This window comes from Mobula hypostoma, chromosome X1 (genome assembly GCF_963921235.1).
Source record: "Mobula hypostoma chromosome X1, sMobHyp1.1, whole genome shotgun sequence".
NCBI lineage: Eukaryota > Metazoa > Chordata > Chondrichthyes > Myliobatiformes > Myliobatidae > Mobula > Mobula hypostoma.
Genome location: NC_086128.1, coordinates 15,841,040 through 15,859,738, shown reverse-complemented (window position 1 = coordinate 15,859,738; position 18,699 = coordinate 15,841,040). Strand labels below are relative to the sequence as shown.

At 44.0% G+C, this 18,699-nt stretch overlaps 1 protein-coding gene across 3 annotated transcripts in view; it reads left to right on the top strand.

The window, feature by feature from the left end:
- LOC134340318 (protein lifeguard 2-like) overlaps positions 1-16,399 on the top strand; it is a 68,380-nt gene extending 51,981 nt beyond the window's left edge. For 2 of the 3 annotated variants that reach the window (XM_063037403.1, XM_063037404.1), the window contains 4 exons: positions 6,714-6,801; positions 8,752-8,847; positions 11,810-11,863; positions 13,214-16,399. In XM_063037403.1, the coding sequence (XP_062893473.1) occupies positions 6,714-6,801; positions 8,752-8,847; positions 11,810-11,863; positions 13,214-13,363 (388 nt within the window). In that variant the 3' untranslated portion in view covers positions 13,364-16,399. The remainder of the gene's footprint in view (positions 1-6,713; positions 6,802-8,751; positions 8,848-11,809; positions 11,864-13,213) is intronic. The other variant, XM_063037405.1, reaches the window with a different exon arrangement.
- The last annotated feature ends 2,300 nt before the right edge of the window (positions 16,400-18,699 follow it).

Genomic DNA, 18,699 nt, shown 5'->3' with positions numbered 1-18,699 from the left:
GTCCTCACCATCATCAAGTTCCCTCTCATTGGTGAATACCGAAGAGAAGTATCCATTGAGGACCTCGCTCACTTCCACAGCCTCCAGGCACATCTTCCCATCTTTATCTCTAATTGGTCCTATCTTCACTCCTGTCATCCTTTTGTTCTTCACATAATTGAAGAATGCCTTGGGGTTTTCCTTTACCCTACTCGCCAAGGCCTTCTCATGCCCCCTTCTTGCTCTTCTCAGCCCCTTCTTAAGCTCCTTTCTTGCTTCCCTATATTCCTCAATAGACCCAGCTGATCCTTGCTTCCTAAACCTCATGTACGCTGCCTTCTTCCACCTGACTAGATTCTCCACCTCACTAGTCACCCATGGTCCCTTCACCCTACCATTCTTTATCTTCCTCACCGGAACAAATTTATCTCTGACATTCAGCAAGAGATCCCTAAACATCGACCACATGTCCATAGTACATTTCCCTGCAAAAACATCATCCCAATTCACACCCGCAAGTTCTAGCTTTATAGCCTCATAATTTGCCCTTCCCCAATTAAAAATTTTCCTGTCCTCTCTGATTCTATCCTTTTCCATGATCATGCTAAAGGCCAGGGAGCGGTGGTCACTGTCCCCCAGATGCTCACCCACTGAGAGATCTGTGACCTGACGCTGTTCGTTACCTTCGCAACGCAGCCAAATAATGGAAAGTGAACACCACCCAAGTTGTGAACTGATTCTCAAAGGGCCTGTACACCACTGCAGTCCAGAAACCCACATGAAGTGGGGAAGAACACACTGCATGGCTTTAGAACATAGAAGAGTACAACACAGGAACAGGCCATTCGGCCCACAGTGTTGTGCTGACCCAGATAAAAAGCAAATCAAAAACTCCCAAACACCAAACCCTCCTACCTACTCCATGTCCATATCCCTCCATCTCCCTTGCATGCATGTGCCTATCCAAACATCCCTTGAAAGCCTGTAATGTATTTTCTTCTACCACCATACAGGCAGCGCATTCCAGGCATCCACCACTCATTAGATATTTCAACCCTGGAAAGTCGATATTCTCTGTCCACTCTATCTATGTCTCTCAGAATCTTTTAAACCTCTATCAGATCTTCCCTCAGCCTCTGGCGCTCCAGAGAAAACAGCCCAAGTTTATCCAGGCTCTCATGATAGCACATGCCCTCTAAACCAGGCAGCATCCTGGAAAACCTCCTCTTTGACACCTTCCCCAAAGCCTCAACATCCTTCCTATAATGGGGTGACCAGAACTGTACACAATTCTCCGGGAAGGTCTCAGCAGTTGAATGATATCCAGAGTACACAAGCCAATGAAATGCCTCACTAGAATAAAAAGTAATAACAGTAAAGCAAGTGAGTTGTTTTCATTGGTTACTCAGTTGGTGCTTCAGTCCTCCAGTTGGAAACAACCAATTGGGTCGAAGGATGAAGTCAGGTTTGGAGTCCTCTCCCCAACCTGAATCTAGTGGTGCAGGTTGTTAAGGCCTAGAGTGAGTAATCTACACTGGCTCCCTGTATATCCTTACCCCTGCCTTTAAATCCCTCCATGATCTTGGCTCTTCAGTTTCCTCCAGGGGCCTCCTCATCTCCAACAATGCAGCCTTAGCCCAAACCTCTTCGTCTCACCATTTGATGACAGCCCCTTCCACAGTTTGGGCACTGCATTTGGCAATGACTTCTTGCGAGCCCCCATCATCTGTAGTCATTTTCTCTCCAGCTTGGAGAAGGTATGTGCGCTGACCACACTTCCCTTTTCCAGTGCTGTCAGTCTGTATGTGCACCATGCACCACTTTTTTTTTAATTGCTCTTCACAGGGAAGCACCTTGGACCACTTTCTAGCAGGGGAGAGGCTTTCATAAGCAAACTTGTTGCTGTGATGAAAACTCCAGCTGGCTAATGTCATCAGCTGTTGAGCAAAAAAAAAAGACGTTTACCTCTATTTCCCCCGCACCCCGCACCTCACCATCCTCGCTTGTTTGTTTGAACAGTGACAGCAGTGTGACCCTAGTGTTTTGCTAGTTGATCTGATCTGGGGTGTAGAGGCTGAGAATCCCTTTCATCCCCCATGTTGGGGAGAGAGGGGGCATAGACAAAAGAACGGTCACTTGCTTCTGTTTGTGTGTCCAGTGCAGAGCGGGCTGCGTTCGCCTGTGATCAGTGGTGCAGCTGGTAGTGCTGCTGCCCCGCTACTCCAACGACCTGAGTTCAATCCCAGCATTGGGCGCTGTCTGTGTGGAGTCTACACGTACTCCCTGTGACTGCGTGGGACTGCCCTTGGTGCTTCCCACATCCCAAAGCTGTGCAGGTTGGTGGGTTAATTGGATGGCTGTACATCACCCCCTAATGTGTAGGTGAGGGATAGGATCTGGCATTGATGGGAATGTATGATGAATTAAAATAAGATTTAAAGTAGGGAGGTGACTGGTCACCGTGATCTTGGCAGGCTGAAGGACCTGTCTCTGTGGTTAAATAGCACATGCCTGGAGCTTATTTGGCCAGCAGTGCTGAGAGAATGGAAAAAAATAATTAATAGAAATTGTGTGACAATTCAGTGCTAGTTGAAGCACCTCTGAATAGGATACTATATTTATAATGTATATAATATTCTTCCAAGTGGCAATGAAAAAGTGCTTACTATTGTTACGTTGGGTATTTAGTGAGATCCTTGTGACTGATGCAAACTAGTGAGTTTTTGAATATCTGGTTGCAACTTGGTTGAAGATAATCAAAGATAACCTTTTTTCACAATGTTAAGACAGTTACAAGCTTTTGGTAGCAGGTGAAGAGCTTGACTAAAACCACGTTTAACCAGATAAGAATCGGGAAATCCAGTTAAAAACAACTTTGCTTTCTCCCAGAGCTGTGGAACCTTGTGAATATCATTAGTTATCCAGAGTTTTTGCTTGCTGTGTTTGGATTTTGCTTGAGCTGTTATATCACTCTGCAGCTCAATAAGACATTATTACAATGTGGTGTCAACGTCAGTCACATTCACCCCAAATGGATCCACCACCCAGTCTGGAATCTGTATCTCTAGCAGGTCTCTGAGCTGAAATTCCATGTCAGTGTGGTGTTGTTTCAAATGATCAAGATGTGCAATCAGATTATCTTCACGTAGTTCTATTTAAGAGTGGACAGTGAAGGACATTACATAAACTTACGACGTCCAGTGTTGCTGCTGAAAAGTTTGCGTTTTCCAAGGAAAGCGTTGATGGCCTCTTCGCATGATATGAGATTGCTGTTTTCTCCTTGTAACTGTTTGTTTAATAAGTTCAGTTTTTCAGATATATCTGACAGGAAAAATATGTCAGGCTTAGCAGTGACAATTTGTTCTCTAAACTGCTTATCACTTAGAATGCTACAATACTATCACAAAGTGCAAAAACGTGATGGAAGACCATTACATTTTGATAAGGATCAGACCTCTGTATGCATTAGTAGTCATTCAAAATCTTCTTCGTTTTCCTCACAAGTTGTCAAAAAAGACAATCTTGAAGTGCATTTGATCTGATGATGTTGACGGCCATTGTTACAGCAGCAAGGGTTTCATGCAAATGTCCTCGCAGTATTATTGCAACCAAATGCTGATGGGTGGATGACGCAGTGTATGCTACAGCATTTTTTAAATGGGCAATGAATCCTCTGTGTCTTTCTACCACTGCAGCAGCAGCATCAGCTGCAGCAACCATTATATTTTCCAGCAGAATTTTGTTCTCCAAGAAATAGCTCTTGACTGCTTCAAAAATAGTTTCACTTTTGGTATGTGTCTTAAGCTTTCGGGCAAAAAGCATTTCCTCACTGGCCTGGACATCATTCAAAAACCTAACATATGTCATTAGAAGGGCTTCATTCTCATGTAATGTGTTTTCACTGATTTGTAGGGCAAACTTCTTAACTTGCAGTTGTGCAACTATAGCTAGGGTGCCTAAGACTTTTGCTCTGGTAATTTTATGTATTGCTCTGCTCCGCTGCTGCAAGAAACAAATTTCATGACGTATGTGAGTGATGATAAACCTGATTCTGATATGGGTCTCTATTGTGGACTGAGGGTGGGAAGGGGGCAGGGAGAGGGGAATCATGGTTGGGAAAAGGGGAAGGGAGAGGGGAGGGAGCAGGAAGCACCATTCTGTAATGATCAATAAACCAATTGTTTGGAATCAAATAGCCTTGCCTGGTGTCTCGAGGCTGGTGTGTTTATACCTGTGCCACCTCCTGCTACTGGCACTCCTTCTCTACCACTTGTTCCACACCCCTCCTGTCACACTCCACCCTTGCCATTCCCAACATTCGTTTCCAGATTTACAAGCTCGCTCTCCGCTCCTCGTCGACAAATACAGTACTGTGCAAAAGTCTTGGACACCCTAGCTATATATGTACCTAAGACTTTTGCAGGGTGCTGTACTTGTTTTTCCACATCACCTGACACTTCTTCAATACATCTTGATACTGTTGAGTTGCTCAAGAGGATGTCTTGAATAGTTTCAAATGCACTCTGTTCATAACAGTAGAAATTACACCAGAGACTGCAGCAGGATCAATGATTTTCCTCTATTATATGCCTTACCAGCTTTTGCAATTAAGTTTGAAATCTCATAAGGTGCATGTAAGCCTTTGTAAATCTCAGCTGCTTTTTCACTCTGAAAATTATCACATAGTTTTTTGAAGCAATCTAGTGTCTTGCCTGTCTTGTCCTTCTGTGCTGTCCCCATATGTGTGTGTGTCTTGTACATATAAACAGAAACAACAGTACAATTGTGTGAGCAGGCTCTATAGAAAATTAGTAAATGTTGAAAGACTATAAGTATAGTTACATGTGGAAAAAGTATCAGTATTGAATATACAAGTAAAAATAAAACTAGCTTTTAAGGTAGTACTTTTATATAAAAATTAATGCTTTAGGCAAATTTAAAACAAAATCCTATATATGCAAATTCTGTGTGGCAATAAAGAGTACGTGCTTACCAAAAAAAAGCGAATTGAACTTCCTTTCAAGATCTAATAAATATCAGGGATTTAATGGAAACTGTGCTGGTAGAGAGTGATGCAGTGGGAGACTTCACACATTCTTGCTTCTCTGCAGATTAGCTGTTGCTGGCAGATGACTCCACTGCAGTAACTGCAGCCTTCATATCACGTTTTATAAGTATTATAAACATGTGTGGGTCAGTGGAGGAAAAACAGATTTGGGGGGGTGGCTGTGGAGTGGGGCTCAGTGGGTCACCTTGCAGGGTACAGGGTGCGGTCAAGCAGCAGAGATAACAATGGACTTACTGTATGCCCCCCCCCGACACAGACACAGAGAAAGACACACACACACACACACACACACACACACACACACACTTGTTCTGCTGCCTCAGTTGCACCATCAAGCATATTTTCCCCTTCATTTCATTCAGTGTTGCATATAAATTACATATATTTATTTTTAATTTCTATATTTTAGTAATAGTTTATTAAAACAGTAAATTTGCAGTGACCAATTCAGAAACTCCTGTGGGCCCATTACTTGTTTTTTGCTTGTGGCCCCTATGAAATCTGGCATAGCTCCCCTGGGAGACCATATGGCCCATGTTGAGAACCACTGCCCTAGACAACTATGAGTTCCATTATAGGCATAATTTATACACTTAGGGTGCTAATTGTTTGTGAGAGATGCTTGCACAGATTTAATATTGATCATCTTTTATTGAGTTATTCCCAAGGGTAATCTCCCCTTGAGTATGTCATCACCCATTCACAGAGGGTGGAATTGTTCCAGTCAATACTACTTCAGGTAAATATTGGATGCTTCTCCATCTGGGGAGCCATGTGCCTCTTGATTGCTACTGGACTTGTGTTCTGTAGAAGGTTGGGGCTTCTCCCAATAACAGCTTTGGCCAGATCTGCTTGACAGTTGAACTCCATGGGTATTGGACAGGGTGTGTGGGTAGATTTGTGCTGCCACACCATTTTGTTTGACTTACTGTCTTCTCCAGCGTGGGTGTATCCAGCAAAATCTTTTTTCTCCTATTTTCTTGTTGCCACTTGTCTTTAGAATGTTTTTGTTCTACCTTGTGTTAATTATTTATCCTTGGCGTGTGGGCGTTGCAGGCAAGGCCAGAATTTATTCCCCTCAAAGATGATGAGCCGTTGCCTTGAACAGGACCAGTCCTTCTGGATGTGCTATTGGGGAGGGAGTCCTTTAATTTGGGGCCCAGTGACCAGCTGAAGGCCCAGTGATAGATGCCAAAGTCGGCGATGGTTTGCGACTGGAGATGGAGATGTTTGTGCACACTTTCATGTCCGCTCAGGTGGCAGTAGTTGCAAGATTGGAAGAAGTAATGCCAGTGCTCTCGCTCCTTTCTGTTTTACTACCTATCCTTAGCACCATCCTAAGCTGACATGTTCTCTCCTAGGAAATTCCTATCCCCTAAACATTCATTTCTTTCTGCACTCCCTAGACTTCTTTTGAAAGAAGACCTGTTGTCACATCTGCCTGGTCAATCTTGTCTTCCCTTGTGCTCTTAAAGTGGGTGGGATTCCTCCATAGTGAAATATGGGTTGAAATATAAGAGGGAGAAAGGAATATGGTTGTCTGTGCTGAGGCGATTGATGGGGGAGCACTCCCTGAAGGGAACCATGTCAGATTTATAGCATGAAAGAAAAAATTGATAGTTTTTTTTACTAATCACTCTGTATTAATCTTCATATCATTTTCCAGCTACTACAACACGAAATCTGTCCTGCTTTGCTTCGCCATCACAGCTCTGGTGTGTTTTGCCGTGACAATATTCAGCTTCCAGACAAAGGTAAGCTGGTGTAGCTAGGGCTGACGGCATGCGAGTGATCTGTTTCTCTCTGCCACTGCCAAGTGTCCTTGGAATCCAACAGTTCCAGGCGCTGAGGATTAGCCATTTGGTTCTGATTACTTGCCAGGGTGTGGAATTTTAGCCCCTTGGTTTGAAAGGTCACCTGTTCACCTGCCTGGAATGGAGATGCCAAACAAGTTGTTGCTGCCTGGGGCTACTTTCAGGTTTGTCCTGCTTTGGGATAAGATATAGGAGCAGAATTAGGCCATTTGGTCCATCGAGTCTGCTCCGCCATTTCATCATGACTGATCTGTTTTTCCTTCTCCCCGTATCCCTTCATGCCCTAACCAATTGAGAATCTATCAACCTCTGCCTTAAATATACATAAAGACTTGGCCTCCACAGCTACCTGTAGCAATGAATTCCACAGATTCACCAACCTCCGGCTAAAGAAATTCCTCCTCGGCTCTGTTCTAAATGGACACCCCTCTATTCTGAGGCTGTGTCCTCTGGTCTTAGACACTCCCATCATCTCAAACATCCTCTGTACATCCGCTCTATTAAGACCTTTCACCATTCGATAGGCTTTCAATTAGGTCACCTGTCATTCTTCTGAGGGGTACTTTGCCCCTCTTCTCTCCCATCCAGTGATCATAGGGGACCAGAGAACCCTAATGCGTGGACCAAGGTAGGAGATTACTTGCCTGAAGGGCTGGAGGAAGCACTCCCTCTCCTTCTGGCCCTGGATCTGCACTTGCTGTCCATGCCTCCCCCTAAATGCAGGGTTTCTCACAGTCCAGCCAGCCCTTGTTAAAGTGCTTCTGTTTAATATTTTAATGTGGTTTCACTACAATAGACGAGGATATTTCCCCCCTGGTGGGGTGGGCTTTTTTCTTCCCAAACCCCACATCAAATGGACCAATTTTGAAACCAGAAGTGGTTTTTCATGGTGCTGTGCCACTTGCTTGAGTTGCTTACTTTATGCCATGCCACCATGGAGCTAAATAAGGACACGGTCAGCTCCTTGTGCCTACCTGTTTCAATAAAATCATAGCTGATCTTCTACCTCAGTGCCACTTTGTACTTGCCCAATATCCTTTAGTTTCCTTTAATATCTTTTTAATGTCAATTGGGACCAAGCAGGCAGAAATTCTATGGTCAATCATTGGAATTCCTTCCCCAGGATGCTCAGTCACCCAGTGTATTCAAGACATTGGTAGGCAGGTTTTTAGATATTGAAATTAGTTTATTATTATTGCATGTACCAAGATACAGTGAAAAGCTTGTCTTGTATACTGTTCATACGGATCAGATCATTACACAGTGGATTGAGCTGGAACAAGGTAAAACAACAACAATGTAGAATAAAATGTGAAAGAAACTAACTACAGTTCAGGTAAAAGACGAAGGGCAAGATCATTGAGGTGTACTGTCAGGCCAAGAGTCCATGTTATTGTACAATCTCTCTATGCTCTCCCCTATTCCTTTCTCTGTGGCCTCTTCTACTTTCCAATCCTGCGCTCCGTGTTCAGCTTGTGTTCTTCATTATTACCTGTGCTTGTGGCAAAACCTTGGCCTTCTCTCCCTCAACTCCCTCATCTAATCCCTCTCTTCACATTCTGTACTTTGACAAAAATCTTTGGTCCCCATTTTCTAATCATCTTGATGTCTTATGGCTTGATTTAGTTACTGTATTGAAAAATCCTCATTACTTGAATACAGATTTTTATTGTTTGTGGGAGCCAGTTATCTGATGAATATTGGAGAATGTGTTTTGCTGTACTTTATACTGCCTTCTACTGCCTAACTACTGAACAGAAAGCTCTGTCAAGAATGATGGGGCAAGTATTTTGCAGAGGAGAGAAGAGGAAGGGAAACGGATATTGAGTATTTGTTGAGTTGATCTGAACCCAAGCAGAGATCTCTGAACCAGGATTTTCTCTTCTACAGTTTGACTTCACCTCCTGCCAAGGAGTCCTGTTCGTACTGTTGCTGGTCCTTTGCATCAGTGGCTTTGTCCTGGCGATTGTGTTGCCGTTTCAGTATGTAAGTTACCTCTTCCATTTTCACTCCATGGTAGTTGGCTCCATCACCTACAGGTAGGGAGTTAATGCTGATCCTATGTGGCTCTCTACCAGTAAAACAAAAATATATATTTGAAATGGTGCAGCTATGGGATTGTTGGAATCATTTTGGGATTGGGGGTGCTCCCTAGTTTGTGCTTCTTTTGTCTCTTCCCCCGTCCAGATTAAATGTACTCAACATCTCACCTTTAGGTCCCATCCAGGGCTCTGTTCCATGAACTGTTCATAACTTGAACAGTTAGCAGCGAGCAGAGTTCCCACCTAGCAGAAAGTGTCTGCGGCAGATCCATCCCTCCTGTCTCCCAAATGCTCATCTGGTCTGTACAGGATATGTACAAGATGAACCCATGCTCGGCTCCATTACTCTGTGTCAGTTAAAGCATCAAGCAACATGAAAATCGTGGAGGCCGAGAACGGAAACGAACAGGTGTTCAGTGCCATCTGCCTGCGTTTGACCGGTCTCCTTCACTTCTCATGACTACTGCCGTTTAGGAGGTGCAAGTCTCCCACGCCCCCAGGTTCAGGAGCGGTTGTTGCCTATTGGGTTCCTGGATGGGCTTCTCTCGCCTTAGCACTGAACAGGTTCCGCGGCCGTGGACTCATTTTTGGGGGCTCGGCGCTTCATGTTCCACGTGTTTTTGTTTACTGATTTTACTATTTACACGGTTTGTCCTCTTGCACATTTGCGGTCTTGTGTGTGATAGCCTCCACAGCCGTCTGTGCCAATAAATTCTACAGATTCAGCACCCTCTGGCTAAAGAAATTCCTCCTTGTCTGTTCTAAAAGGACATTCTTCTATTCTGAGGCTGTGCACTCTGGTCCTAGCCTCTCCCACCAATGGAAAATCCTCTCCCTATCCACCCTCTATATAGGACTTTAGATAATAGATAGACTTCAATGAGATCGCCCTCATTCTTCTAACATCCAGTGGGTACAGGACCAGAGCCATTGAATACTCCTCATTCCAGGGATCATTCTCATAACCTCCTCTAGACCCTCTCCAATGTCAGCACATCCTTTTCTTCAGATAAGGGGTCCAAAACTGCTCACAATACTCCAAGATGCGGTCCGACCAATGTCTTATAAAGCCTCAGCATTGCATCCTTGCTTTTATATTCTAATCCTCTCAAAATTAATGCTAACATTGCATTTGCCTTCTTTACCACCAACTCAGTCTGCAAAGTTAACCTTTTGGGTATCCTGCACGAGGACTCCCAAGTCCCTTTTGCACCTCTAATTTCTGAATTTTCTCCCCATTTAGAAAATAGTCTACACCTTTATTCCTTCTGCCAAAGTACATGGCCATACACTTCCCTACACTGTGTTCCATCTGCTATTCATTTGCCTATTCTTCTAATCTTTCCAAGTCCTTCTGAAGACTCCTTGCTTCTTCAACACTACCTGCCCCTCTATCTATCTTTGAAAAATCCGGGGTTGGGGGGTGGGGGGAGGTCAGGGGATGGAGACCCATGGAGTCACAGGGAGAATGTGCAAACTCCACACAGACAGCACCAGAAATTGGGATTAAACCCTGGTTTCTCAGAGTAGTGAGGCTCTATGATGAATTCTCTGCCTTGCCTTGCCACTGCCACCTCGTATTAATGACCCTTTTTCCCTCCCACACCATTGATCCCCAGTACAGGATGTGGAAATTTCCATCTGCTCAACAATGGGTAAAATGCATTAGATTAGATTAGATTATGAGGACACACAGTCCTCTTTTATTGTCATTTAGTAATGCATGCATTAAGAAATAATACAATATTCCTCCGGTGTGATATCACAGAAACACAGGACAGACCAAGACTGAAAAACTAACAAAAACCACATAATTAATAACACATAGTTACAACAGTGCAACAATACCATAACTTGATGAAGAACAGGCCATGGCACAGTAAAAAAGAAAAAGTTCAGAGTCTCTCGAAAGTCCCACATCTCACGCAGACGGGAGAAGGAAGAAAACTCTCCCTGCCATGCCCGACCACAGTACAACTCTGAGTTGTCCGAAAACTTCGAGCTCTGATCAGCCCTCTGACACTGAGTACTGAGTACCATCTCTATCGACCTCAGCCTCGGTCGCCAGCAGCAGGCAAAGCCGGGGATTTTGGGGCCTTCCCTCCGGAGATTCTCGATTGCACAGTAGCAGCGGCAGCAAACCAGACATTTCAGAAGTTACTCCAGATGTTCCGCTGTGCTTCTCACGTCTGTCTTCATCAAATCAGAATTGTGCACGGCACCCTACTTGACAAATACGATATCATTTCACTGGAGAGCTGCGCGCACACTGTGTTTCGTGCTTTCCTTGGCTTCCAACTCCATTCCCACCAACAAGCCACTGAATGGCCCACTTCTTCCTTGGTGACTGTCTGAAACTGAGGCAGGTTGTCCAACCTTGCTGCCACATTTGCTTCCATGATTGTCTAGCATCTGTTTCATTGTTAAGCCCTCATTTCCACCTCTGTAACATCTAACTCTCCTCCTGTCTAACTCATTTCCTGCTTGAGACCCTTGGTGCATTGGGATGTTTGGTGATTTGGGGAAAAGTGATTTATAATTGGAAACTATTTTTACTGCTTTGGGAGCTTGGATTTTATTTTGGCAATGTAGGGATTGTTAACATTCTCTAGTGTGTGTGGTCTAAATTGGTGTCTCTGTTGTATAGTCTACTAGCCATGTGGGGCAATGGCAGGTTTAAAAAAAAAGGATCAGTAGCAATGATGGAGACCACTGTTAACAACGATGTGTGCTGTCACTATTGTCAACAGGAGCCAATGGCAGAAACCGTTGTTGCCAGTGTAGACCAATGGGCATCGTTATTATTACATGTGCCATTGTCCTGCATTGTGGATATCCACTGTTGTTAAATGCAAATATTTTAATAAGTGACAAGTCATGATAAATGGCACTTCTTTCTATTTCAGGTTCCCTGGCTTCATGCAATTTATGCAGTGCTGGGAGCAATCATCTTTACAATGGTGAGTCACTGACAGGGCACTTTTGTACTTTGCTGTTTAGGGTGTGTACACACTTTCCCCTCCCAGTTAAAGTTCCCCTGGCCCTGTGTGCAGCAAAGTACCTTTAGTGTTGCTACATAGATTTTGCAGGAAGAAGTCATCTCTCATGCTGCCAAGATGGGCTAAGTTTTGTTTTGTGTTGCTACCCTGTGGTGCACCCAGTGGCCAGTAAAAACTTGTGTGTTGCTGGCAGGTATCTGCAAATTTTGTAATGGAGTCTTCTCCATTTGTTCATTACCAGTTTGGAGGGGAGATGCAGGTGTCCTACAAGCATTGACTTGGCGTCAACATCATTGGCTCATAGACCCATTTCAGAGACCAGCGCAAAACTCAGGCTGACATTCTTAGTGCACCTCCAAGAGGACCACAACCTTGTCATGGTTTGGAGGCTTGCGTGCCTCAGTGATCCAGAGAACTATGTTGGCTGGAATTAGGGCTTTATGCTTTGGCCCTTGGTAGCGTCACCCATGCCAACCAGGTCGAAGGGCAGAGGCCAGACTAAGAATGGTCCACCGGTCCTCCAGGTTCAGGGGTTCAGCTCAGGACTAAACAACCCTGACTGGTAAAATAAAACTGTTATGGAAAAAGCAATGAAGAATCCTCCTATATCTGTGTGGCCAAGGACAAACAGAGATGGAAGATCTTCATTGCTGCCCTAAACACCAGCAGTGTAACGGGCAGTAAGTAATTAAGTAATTTCAGTGCAGCATTGAGGGAGCTGTCATCTTTTCAGAGGTTGAACGAAGTAAGCCTTCCCACTCAGTTTAAAAACTCACTGGGGACTTCCCAAAGAAGAGTTGGGGTGTCTGCTCAATGTTCCCCAACCAACATGTGGTTATACAATTAATTATTGGACTCATCATAGGCCCTGCCTATTGATTTGGAGATGGGGGTTCAAATCCCATCATGGGAGTTGATAAAACCTGGAATATAAAGGGTAGTGTAAGTAGTGGTGACTGGGTGGTTGTAAAAGCCCCAATTGGTTGACTGGCCTCCCTTATGGGAGGAAAATGTGCCCATTTTCTCCCCCACCCCCACCCCTCCCAGTCTGACCTGGATGTGAATCCAGACTTGGAAAAATGATGGGGCATCCCAGCCATTTATCGCATTCCTTTTTTGGGAGCTTGCTGCTGGGTCTTCTGCCTTGCGGCAGTGAGCGTGTTTCACGGGTGATCGTTGACAAATTCACTGAGGTTAGCGTTTCTGACTGCATGCAAGCTTGGTAGTTCTTAAGTTCCTGCAAAATCTATAGGGGAACTAGGGAGAAATGACCACTCACATACTGGATGCACTTTGCTTCTTCTTCTCCAGTTCCTGGCCTTTGATACGCAGATCCTGATAGGAAATCGTCGGTATGCCATCAGCCCTGAGGAGTACATCTTCGGGGCGCTGAATATCTACTTGGACATCATTTATATCTTCACCTTCATGCTGCAGATTTTTGGCTCCAATAGAGAATGAGCTGGTCAGAATGGGTCGCTTCCACTTGAGATGGACTTTTTTTTCTATCAAAAAATGTACCAGCAACAGCAGCAATTAGAGCTAAAGCAAGTGGCATAGCTGAAACCCAATTGCTCCAACTTGTTAATGGTTTAATCCATTTTGTGTTAATGTAACAGTGAATCTAGTATAAGATGGATCTGCACAAGCTTATAGATATACGCATGACAGCAATACATATGCCAGTGCGTTTTGGGCTTTTGGCGCGCATACATTCCAGGAACACAGCTGATATACTTGCTTCCCTGCAGTTTGAGTCATCTGCCAGCTTGGCTTTCTCACACTAATTTTATTAACGGGTGCATGGTGATTATCTGTAAATGCCTTAGAAGAAACTTTTCCGGATTGTGTTCGCTAGTGTAGGGGAGTGAGCTTCAAATTTGCTTCCTTGCTCTAAAGGTCCAGGGGTGGAATTTTTATTTCCTGTACTTATGCCGAGAGAGGGTAAGTTGCTCCTGGCTGTTCGTACCTACATTCCCTGAACCGCGGGTCCAACTCTGAAGCCTTGAGCACAGAATCCGGGTTACTACCGCCCCCTGGCGGCACTGAGGGAGTACTGCACTGTCAGAAGCGCCAAGCTGCAGTGGAGGTGTTGGACTGACGCTCCCGCCTTCTATTTTTACAGAGGTGGTAACATGTCCCAAGGTACTTGATTGGAAGCCAAGTGTTCTCCTTGTATTTTTCCCCTGCGCAAATGTCACTTTGGCAATCTGATCATTTTGTTTGGGCGCAAAATGGCTGCTGCATTCGCCAGTCATGACTATTTAAACAATAAACGGTTGAAGCATGGGAAGGATGCCAGGGATGTTATATAAATGTAGATTCCTTCTTTTTACACGCGTCTCCTCTGAGGCAGCTTGCATGCTTGTGCTGAGTTCCATAGTGTTGGTTTCTGTGGAAAGGGGAAGCTTTAAAAACTGGGGAAAGGTGATGGTTTTTTGTTAAAAGGCTGCATTTATACAGAGAGCCTCTGTAGTTTGTAAACTGATTATAATAGACTTGTGTAATAGTCAATGGTCTGTCTTGTTTTAATTTATTTATCAATCATCTGCTGCAACATGAGTGATTAAATCTTGCCCCATCTACACTCTGCTTTGAACCAAGTTCACTTCCATTTACCACTCCAGGCCAGATAGGTAGAACACCTCCTTCCTTTGTGTGTATTGCCGACTGAATTTTCAATCCTGTCCAGCATTCAGAATATTTAAGTTACCAAAAAATCCAGCCACTCATTCTGGCTACTGAAGTTGTGGAACAGCTTGCAATGTCTGTCCTGAAAAAGGCAAGGGAGGGGGCAGAACCACCTTGGTCGATGTTAAGAATTGGCAGACCGTAAGTGACCAAATTATGATCTTGCAGCAGGGGCCTTCAACATGGGAATAAGTGGGTACATTGTAAGAACTTGCAATTATGGGAGATCGGTGGGGAAGAAAGTAGCCAGTCCACTAGTATGGTGCCAGTTGTGGCCTTTGCCTTTGCCTCTGTGTTAAGTCACCCTCTAGGCTTGGCTGGCAGTCTGGTTGGGATTGAGGGCGAGTTGGTGAGTTAAAAAACTGAAGCCCTGTGCCCCTCCTCTTGGGCAGATATAAACGATGATGTGGCTTGATTAACATAAAGAATGGAGATTTGTTTTTGCACCAGTTACGTCCAATAATATCTCATGGGGGGAAAAAGGTGCCCTATCACTTGATCACATTTCAAAAGTACATCACTGGCATGGGATTAGGCATGAGAAACAACTACGTCTACACAATACTTTAATTCAATAAAGCCTTTATTTCAGATGCAACTATTTAGAGTTAATAGACTGCAGATTATAATCTGTTGAAGTTTAAATTAAAAAGTACCAGTCATTTGCTGCTCTGACAATGAGTCATCTGTTTAAATCTACAATATGTAATCTGGGAGAGGCAGCTGGGAATTTGGGCCCAATGTGGAGGGGAAAGCAGAGGCTCTGCTTTATAGCCCTCAGTTCAAGCTGTGGTCTTGGGGCACTAGAAATCAAGATTCAAAGGGAACAGGTTTTTTTTTAATGCAGGAAGCAATAGAATAAACACTTCTGACTGACTAAGAGAAGGTGGTGAAATGGGAGGGATGGTTCGCAAATGAGATGTTGTGAAAACTCTGACAGCAGCAGTCACTGTAGGGCGTAATGGGTGTATTGAATACTGCTTAAAGACATGCATGAAAGAAATCTTTCTGGGCAAAGAAACTATATCTTAAAACTATTTGTATTTTAACTTTCCCCTCTGTTTCTTTTCAATCCATTTGCAACATATTTGAGATTAAAGCTAGTTGTAAAACCATTTTGCAGGTTTTGATTTTTTTAAATTATTTTACTATGGATCTGGTATAATCAGAAATGTCTCCTTGGTGCAGTAGACATCTGCACTCAGTGGCCACTTTATTAGGTACACCTGTAAACCTGCCAATCACATGGCAGCAACTCAATGCATAAAAGCATGCAGACATGGTCAAGAGGTTCAGTTGCTCAGACCAAACATCAGAATGGGGAAGAAATGTGATCTAAGTTACTTTGACCAATGAATGATTGTTGGTTCCTGGCGGGGTTTGAGTATCTGTGAAATTGCTGATCTCCTGGGATTTTCACGCACAACAGTCTCTAGAGTTTACAGAGAGTGATGCAAGAAACATAAAACATCCAGTGAGCGTCAGTTCTGTGGGTGAAAACACCTCGTTAATGAGAGAGGTCAGAGGAGAATGGCCAGACTGGTTCAAGCTGACAGGAAGACGACAGTAACTCAACCCCATGCTACAACAGTGGTGTGCAGAAGAGCATCTCTGAACACTGAACACGCCACCTTGAAGTGGATGGGCTACAGCAGCAGAAGACTGTGGCCACTTTATTAGATTTAGGAGGGACCTAACAAAGTGGTAACTGAGTGTATACTGATTAATCTGAAAATTGGACCCATTATTTTTAAAAACAAACTGAAGACCCAGAGCACTGCTGCAGTGTCATGGGCTACCAGCACTGGTGAGAGAGGGTGGGTGGGTGGGCAGGCGTGGTGAAGGGAGGGGGGAGGCAGGGGACTGGAGTCAATTCCATAATTCCTTTAAAAAGCTGCACTGGTTTGATGGATTGGATGGCCTCATTGGGATGTTTAATTTTGTAATTTTTTGTTTGCCTTTTAGATCTATAGCACTGGGGTACCATGAAACATAACCTCCTGCTACAGATCAAAGGGACGCAAAGTAATTTAGTCTGTTGTTGTTCTTCATCTTTGTCCCGCACACACTACATCCCAGCACACTCCCTTTCTTTTCAAATTTCAGATGGATTTTTCTTTTGTGACACCTCATCTGTGCTGAATTCCTTTTTGGGTTTGTGTGTTTGTTGCCCTGTATCTTGAAATTTGAAGAGGCAATTGCTTTCAAAGAAACGGTGTCGCCTATTATGCCCATTCCTCGCCAAGGCTGGAGTTTGAAAGGAATAAAGATAAGATCCTTTATACAATTGAAAAGCAGAATAAGGATTAGTAGGCAATCCGTGGGGTTTATTGTTGCCTTGGCTTCTGCTTACAATTGCATTGAAATTTAAAATAATGATTCCAAGTCTATCACTCTATTGTCCTGTCTGAAAGGCATATATAAATCAATCAATGCATACAGTACGTGGAAGACCTGGGAAAGGAAGGAGGGAGCAAGAGAAAAGGCTTTGTTACTCATAGAAGTAACTTGGTAATGATCAATGTTACTTTTTCTTTTGAGTACGTGTTAGAACTTCACGTCAAGTTCAAGTTTATTGCCATTCAGCCATACACATGTATATAGTTAAATGAAACATCGTTCCCCTGGGGCCAAGGTACAAAACATAGTACATACAGTCACACACAGCACATGGAGTTACGATCCAGCACATAGACACAGAATAATATTAGCACAAGTCCCTCAGTGACGTGGCCTGAAGATCGACAAGTTGACATAAAGTGTGAGGTACATGTTTATGACAGAAAGGTTAATGTTACTGACACTATTATAATACAATACTGTGCAAAAGTCTTAGCCATGTATTATTCAGCTAGTGCCTGAGACTTTTGCACAGTACTGTAGTAATTTTGTGTATTGCACTGCTACCGCAAAAAAAAACAAATTTCATAACATGTGAGTGATGATAAACCTGATTCTGATATGGGTCTCTGTTGTGGACTGAGAGTGGGAAGTGGGCAGGGAGAGGGGAATCCTGGTTGGGAAAAGGGGTAGGGAGAGGGAAGGGAGTGGGAAGCACCAGAAAGACATTCTGTAATGATCAATAGACCAATTGTTTGGAATCAAATGACCTTGCCTGGTGTCTCAGGGCTGGGTGTGTCTGCCCCTGGCACTCCTCTGCAGCCTGTCTCACACCCCTCCCACGGTGCTCCACCCTCACCATTCCCAACATTCTCTGCTCCTGCCAGGTTTACAAACTTGCTCTACGCTCCACATTAACAAATACAGTACTGTGCAAAAGTCTTGGGCACTCCAGCAATATACTGTATACGTGGCTAAGACTCTTGCACAGTCCTGTACAACAAGCAATAGTATAAATATGCGAAACAACTTACTAAGGTGTACAAGTAGACTTGATTTTCTTGATGGTGTTAATCCCTGGGACTGATGCTACATAGTGAGCTCTGTACAGGTACGGGTACAGGAGACTGCAGTGCTCCAGCTGTGTAACATTGCGGTCTTAGCAGTTTGGCAAACTATGATCTGGAGCACTCGGTCCATTTTTATCAGCAGTAAGAGGTTGGTAGCATTGAATCAGTACCTTGGAGCACTAGAGTTTGTCACCTCTCATTGGTTTGCAAGAAAACATAGATGCAGCCATTGGTGCCTCTGCCATGTGGCTGCAGTGACCCAGGTTCAGTCCTGACCTCTGGTGTTGTCTGTGATGTATTTGCACACTTCCTCTGTGACTTTGTGGCCCCCCCCCCCAAGTTCTCCAGTTTCCTCCCACACCCTAAAGACTTGAAGGCTGGTTGGTTAATTGTCACTGAGGGGGTAAAATCTGGTGGGAGTTGATGGAAATATGAAGAGGAATCCATTACCAGGAATGACAGTATATAGGACTGATGGGAATGTCCTAAGTGCTAATTGTAGATATTCTCTGCCATTGCTATTTGAGCGAGTGAGACATGGTGCGTGGGAGTATCTGATTCTTTCTCAGTTGGGTAACTGGAGTGAATGGGTAAGTAGCAAGGTCCATGGCGCAGGTGGGAGGAGGAGGATTGAAGCAAGTGAAAAAGGTTTGCCATACAAATTTTCTTGGAAATACGTTCAGGGCTGTCTGAACT